Source organism: Austrofundulus limnaeus, unplaced genomic scaffold, assembly GCF_001266775.1.
Source record: "Austrofundulus limnaeus strain Quisiro unplaced genomic scaffold, Austrofundulus_limnaeus-1.0 Scaffold66, whole genome shotgun sequence".
Taxonomy (NCBI): Eukaryota; Metazoa; Chordata; class Actinopteri; order Cyprinodontiformes; family Rivulidae; genus Austrofundulus; species Austrofundulus limnaeus.
Genome location: NW_013952468.1, coordinates 141,114 through 148,258, shown reverse-complemented (window position 1 = coordinate 148,258; position 7,145 = coordinate 141,114). Strand labels below are relative to the sequence as shown.

At 41.6% G+C, this 7,145-nt stretch overlaps 1 protein-coding gene across 1 annotated transcript in view; it reads right to left on the bottom strand.

The window, feature by feature from the left end:
- The window catches only part of LOC106518772 (LIM domain-binding protein 1), a gene marked incomplete at its 5' end in the record, with an annotated part of 27,241 nt that extends 22,635 nt beyond the window's left edge, over window positions 1-4,606 (bottom strand). The window contains 1 exon segment of the mRNA XM_014010173.1: window positions 4,385-4,606. Within this exon segment, the coding sequence (XP_013865627.1) occupies window positions 4,385-4,412 (28 nt within the window).
- Window positions 4,607-7,145: the final 2,539 nt, after the last annotated feature.

Sequence of the window (7,145 nt, the reverse complement as noted above, 5' to 3'; positions counted from 1 at the left end):
CCCCCACCCCCACCCAAACTGAAAACAACTCTGGAGGAAAACAGAAGAGAAGCAAAGAGAGCAAAAAGTGGAGCTCACAACAGTGCAGTCATACTTCTTTTTTCGGAAATTTCCATGACCACGTTGATTAAGTATGCAATCTGACCGCAGGATAGCTCAGGCCCCGTTCTAAACAAATGCTCCCGCCTGTGTTGTGCAGGCTTGTTTAACGGCTGAGGTGGCAGCATTTGCCTTCGTAGCACGGGGCACTGCACAGAAATCAAAAACACACAGAGACACACGAAAACCACTGCAGCGTCACCGATGCGCGACGTGTCCCCGTGCCATTTTGTGTTTCAGACAAACCGTTTTCTGTTGTCTGGAGAATGTGTTTTGGTTTGGTTTGATCACAGTACCRACAAAAAATGGAGAGCCCCGATTCTTAGTTTGCTCCTGCAAACTGCACCATTTGATACAGTTTTCCTTTTCAYGACCAGAAAGGAAAACTGGATAAAAATGGAAGTTTGATTTCATAGTTTGCAATAAGTACCTTTAAGGAAGAGTTTACCCCAGTATTTTTTCAGATACGCAATTCTGAAAGGTGGGTACGCACTCAATGTAAACAAAACACTCGACTGATCCTGTCAAAAAGACTGTAAAAGCGTAGTCACGTGACTGACCTTCATTAGGCTGGCCATAGTCTGTGCAGATAAACAAATATTACAGAATCAGATGGATGGGTGGACAGATGGATGGATGGATGGATGGATAATTGATAAAAGAAAAATGTTGCAGGGATTTTGTTTATTTCTTAATTTTTAATAACATTGCACAGATCACTTTTTATCCTTTATTTGGTTATATGTGTCTTCTGTCATTCACCAGGGGGTGCGCTGCAGCACCCTTGCACCCCTTGTTCCCACAGCCTTGATCTCAGATCAAACAGAAAGCAGTGTTAATTTGGAACAAGTTCCTCCTGTTCCAAAAGTAAATTTTAACTTTAGTGAAAACACACTGGTTCAACACAGCACAGCCTTTTTTCAGATTTGTTTTTACTTTTTTTCTCCATTTTTTTTCCAACTTATAAATATTCAGTCAGCCCTAAAAACCYTCAAATCCAGCTGCATCTCTCTGATGGCTGAAGTCTAGACTTGCAGCAGGAGAAACATGATCTCAGACGAGCGGTTAGCTGGATTTCTTTATCCACATCCCGGCTGTTCTCGGGTTGACCACCGTGGTCACTGTGGCTCTGGAGGATTGAAGGATGGAAAGGAGGCCAAACAGCACCCTGAACTCACAGCAAATCTCACACACACACACACACCGTTATACTACTTACTTCCTCCTTCATGCTGCTAAATATTACTCAGCTGCAGCTCCTGAGTACATTTATCATGCTTATGAATACATTTTCAGCTTCAGGATTATATTTCATGTCCTACACCTCCTATAAAGGGTGCTACATAAATGGCTGYAACACTTAATAATAGACTTGCCTCAAGGCTTCAGCAGCACACGGGTTTATTTCAAGACCTTCCCTCCTCTTCTTCCTTTACTCCTCAGTCTGATTAAAGACAAATAAATATCAGGGATTTTCTTGTTTCCTGTCAGGAATCCTACACCCAAACACAACTATTATTATTGTTTTTTAGACGTCTTCCCAGTTTAACAGAAACTGCTCCGTCCAGGTTGSTATTTTTGCTTTAGCCCCCAAACCTTGTGGCAGCAACACAATGCAGGGTTGTTATGTTACAGTTTTGTAAAAATAAAACCAAAAATGGTAGATATTTTATTCTCCTAAAGTAACACTTGCTAAAAGTAATTGCCATACAAATAATAAAACATTAAAATAAAATATTTTGTAATAGTGTGTCTGTTGCACATCAACAGTGGATAAACATTTCGATTCAAGATGGCCGCCACAGCTAATCAACCTCGTCAAACAAAAATGACTCTAACTCGATCGGTTTTACAGATACAGAGTTAAAACTTGGGTTGGTAGTAGCTGAGAGTCCTCTCCAAGATTCACCTTAAGCACCAATAAAATGTGCAAGATCTGTGTTTTAAACTTTGACCTGCAGTGCAGCAGGTAAAATGCTTCGGTTTGTGCATCTTCAACTTCAGCTGTTTTCCGTGTGAAGCATCAAASATTCATTATTATCTCTTCAGTGGGTAAAGTAGGGCTGCACCAATTAATCGATTAATCGACAACTAATCGATTATTAAAATAATCGATGACTAATTTAATAATCAATTTTTTTTTGTTCTTTACTTTGTTTTTATCTCCAAACTGCTTTGACACCTTCCACTGCCACATCTGCCTTTCTGTCATTGACACACATGCACAGTAGTGGTAACTGGGGYAGGCCGTGGAYGTCACAAGTAGGGCTGCACCGATTAGTTGAAATAATCGATGACGTCGATTATGTAAATTTGTCGATGCAGATTTTTTATTATCGATTCGCTGTATTACATAACCACCAGGTGAATGTTCATGCAATTCCATTTCGGTACCTAAAAGCACCATTGCGACCGTATTGGCATAAGAGTGGTGAGTTTTTCATGAAAAATATTACAATTACAGAAAATATTACAATATTAAAGAACTGTTCTTGTTAATTTGATGAAAACATTTTAAATTTCCAGTGCACTCACATCAGAATAACTTATAGATCTGTTGTTAGAATAATCGATTAATCGAAAAAATAATAGCTAGATTAATCGATTAGAAAATAATCGTTTGGCACAGCACTAGGGTAAAGGTGCTCAATCAATCATACAAGCATTTGATCCACATCAGTGAGCTTTGCCCTGTAAATGTCACACTTTCATCCTCTTCCCTCCCACACCGCCACACAAGCGAGCGGTCAGAATTTACTCCTGATAAATGAGCATAGAAAATTTATGATGACTTTGCTGACAAACTGAGCCGTCAGTCAAAACTCACAAAGAAGCCGAAGGAAAAACAAGAACAAAAAGAAGAAAAAAACAGTGGGATACTGAGATCTGTCAAAGAAGCAGAAACTGATTGGTAAAAGAAGCTAAAAGTAGCAAATCTTAGCTAAAAGTAGCAAAAGTCAAGGCATCAAAATGTTAGCTAAGGCTAAAAGTAGTAAAAGGCTAAGTCAAAGCAAAATGTTAGCTAAGGCTAAAAATAGAAAAAGGTCAGCTCAAATGAGAATATGATCCAAATGTAATCTAAAAGGCAGAAAAATGTTAGCTAAAATAGCAAAACAATAGAATGTTAAGTAAAAGCTGCAAGTAATCAAAGGTTAGCCAAAAGCTAAAAGTAAAATTAGTTTGAAAGAGAACATTATCCAAAGGCTATCTAAAAGCAGAAAAAGTGTAGCTAAAATGTAGCTAAAAGCAGCAGAAGATTAGCTCAAAGCTAAAAGTGATAAAAGGTTAAATAAAAAGGTAAAAGTAGCAAGGGTCAGTCAAAGCAAAATGTCAGCTCAGATGAGAATATGATCCAAATGCTAAAGGCAGAAAAATTTTAGTTAAAATACCAAAACAGTAGAATTAAGTAAAAATTACAAGTAACCACAGCCTAGCCAAAAGCTAAAAGTAAAAAAGATACAAGTTGCAAAAAGTTAGCTCAAAAGAGAACATTATCCAAAGGCTATCTAAAAGCAGAAAAAGCATAGCTAAAATAGCAAAAATGTAGCTAAAAGCAGCAGAAGTACAGCTCAAAATTTAAAGTGATAAAAGGTTAACTAAAAGCTACAAGTAGCAAAAGGCTTCATTTCCTGAATAGACTGAATGTTTCAATATGAGCGGCTGAAATAGTCCAATTTACACAGAATTATTAAAATAAAAACGTATGATAAAAAACTACAGTCTGCTGAATCAGCATCTTTACTTTAAAACACAGATGAAGAAAAAGGAAAAGGTTGTAAAAGCGCACCGCAGCAACAACACAATGTTCAGGTTTCTGAGCAACACAAATCTTTTTTATGTGTTTCCAATTGAAAACGCCTCCTTTGTTGTGCAGCTCAGTGTTTCCCAGTCCTGGTTCAGACGCTCCAACGCACCTGGTTCACCTCAGCCTGACATGTCGATGTAAACCAGGTGTGTTAAAGCGGGCTAACATCTAAAACCCCAGGAAACAGGCRTGGGAAACGCTGGTCCAGCTGAACGCAGACAACATGTTGATCCGCCTGTTCTTGTTTTCTCTTCATCCTCTCAGCACATCACAGAGGTCAACCTCCCATGAGCCTTTGCAAAACACAACCCCACGGCCCTGGGGCACCGTTTCCCCCCCTTCAGCTCACTGCTCCAGTCACGCCACAGCAGCAGCGGCAGCGGCTGCTCTCACTCACCGAAATACAACAACAGCAACAGGAAAAAAGTGGGTGACTGGTTGTTGTTAACAGCAACCATCACCACAGCAGCAGCTACTCACCGGGACACGCGCAGCCGCCCACGGACATCTTCTCACATGTCTGGTGTGAATCCGATCAGAATGATGGTGGTGGTGGCTCCGTTATCCCCGCCTCTCCTCTCCTGTCCTCGCTCCTCTTCCTCACCAGTCAGAGCTGCTGCCGCYGAGGCTGCTCACATGAGCGTCTGTTATCCCCACACTTCACACGCACTGATACACCGACAGGGAGCACGGAGAGAGGAGCTGGGGAGGGAGGTGGGGAGGGAGTGACAAAAGAGGGGAAGAAGAGGTTAAAAAGAGCACACACACACGCACGGAGGGAGGACGAGATCCTCTCAGTTGTAGCTGTAAACTGTGAGCCGCCTCTGGTGTCAGAGTGAGAAGAAATCTGCTCTGCCCTCACCCTCATCAGCCCTGCAAATTACAGCTCAGGTGGGAGGAGAGAGGGAGAAAGAGGAAGAGGAAGGCAGCGTGTGTGTGTGTGTGTGTGTGTGTGTGTGTGCGCGTGTCACAGTAAACAGGGGATGAAGAGAGTAGACTGTCAAAGTGACCTGAGAGACAGATTTTAGAGAATAACAACCAAGTAGTGTGGGTTTGTTCTTCCTTTTTTATATGAATCGGCTGTTTTTCACCACACACACRCACGCACGCACGCGTACAGAAGAGCAGGCATGAAATGATCCTCAGGAAACCTGGGTTTACGTGTGTGTGCTGCAGCCATCTGAGGGGCTTGTTACCATCCAGCGAAGGTCTGCTACCCAGCGRGGAAGGCAGAGGGAGGAGAGAGGGTGAGGAAAAAGAGGGAGGGAGTCTGACGTCCCTCCTCCTCCTCACCCCTCTGCTCTCGCTCCGTTAGTCTTCCCGTCTGCAGTGTGTCACACTCTCTCACTTCACTCATTGCGCCGTCTCCTCAGTCATTTATCTCTCCCGCCCTCCCCTTCTCCTCCCGTATTACTCCTTCTCCCGCTCCCACCTTCATCTCCCTCCTATCTTCGCTCGTTCGTCTTTCCCTCCYGGGCTCAAGTTCTGCGCGAAGCAAGCCTCAGACTTTGCTGCAGGCCCGTTAAAAATCACAACTCTTCAGTTAAAGGGCGCTGACTGATGTCGCTATTGATCCGACAATTATCTCTGTGCACACTTTGTCTGAGAGGAGCTTCACAGWTTCAGACTTTAACGCCCCCCCAATCCACGCACCTGTCCTGCAGCTGAACGYCCCCCAACAGAGCAGTACATCTGTAAAATAGAATTAAAWGTGACCCATCACATCGAAATGAGGATTAAGTCAAATTTGATCAAAATGACCTAATCATATTTTCAGATTCCTGCTTTAAAAGCTACATTTTGATACTTAGATCATCCTGATATCATTAGTAGATCCAGAGATATTATTTAATTTGTCTTGTTGGTTAAAATAATACATATTTATTTAGTCTAAATCCTAATTTTATGTAATTTTACAGAGGATTTTTTATGTCATTTGAAAAAAATAAACCTCAAATAGTATTTGAATATTGAGATTTCCCAGCTGGAAAGAAATAAAAGCATTGCTAGCTCACAGGGGAAATCTCAACATTTTAAGGCGTTTTTGCTCAAAATCAAGTTTCTGGTTGCTAATGCTCAAAAAAGTGCTTCAAAAATTTTTAGGATAATATTTCTGACAGTTCATTAAAATGCTACATTGATAACACATTTCTTTGTAATATTTTGACAAAATATCATTTTTGCAAGCGTTTTAATCGAAGCACTATATCTGYCTATTTCTCCACATACAACTTTTAGACTTAATCCTCGTTTCGATGTGATGACTCACAAATGAAAAAAACTAYGTTAAACAGCATCAGCATCTGATTTTTTTGCCGTTATGTGTGTATTTCACTGTGCTGTTTGCAGTTTTAACCAAACTCAAAAAGTACTCCATCTGTCCATCAAACTGTTAAACACGCWGAGTCAGCAAAACCACCACAAAAGCAGCTCTCACCAAAGCAACTTTACAGATATTAAGTAATCTTTGGTCTCAGACTAGCTTAGTTTAGAAATGAACTCTTTTCTTCAAACTAAAAAAGCCATCCACAACAGGTAAGATAATAATTGTTCACGTCAGAAGATCTGAGCTTTATCTTTAGGAAATGAAACGCCTAAAAAGTTTGGAAGCAACASATGTTCGAAACAACCGACCGCCTCAACTCTTAAACACACAACAGTTCACGRCACGAGGCAAAACGTCTGAAAATAAAACGACTTATAGAAAAAAAATTACATCATCGACTTCTCTTTTTGCATGAAACGATGAAGACAAAGTCTGCGTAGATCGCCTCCCCCACATATTTCTCCTTCCTCCTTTTTTTTTTCTTTTAAAGGCACTTGCTCTTTGTCCCCCGCTCCCTCCCTCCCTCCTCCTCTCTCTTCCTCACCCTCTGTCTCATTAGACACTATCTCATTTTGAGGAGGAGAGTGTTAGGCCAATCAGAGCGAGGAAGGAGGGAGAGGAGTGAGACGGCGAGTTCGCAGGAGGAAGAGGGCAAAGATGGAGTGAGTGAGTGAGAGGTGGAAGGAGATGAAGGGAGAGGGCCATGGATGGATGGATGGATGGATGGATGGATGGATGGATGGATGGATGGATGGATGGATGGATGAGAAAAATAGAATAAATAGCTCTGGCGTGCTCGTCCCCATTACCCCGGGAGGGCACTGTCGCCATGGCAATGTGGCAGAAAAAGGATAGCACAAGCATGATGAGCTTACACACACACACACACACACACACACACACACACACACACAC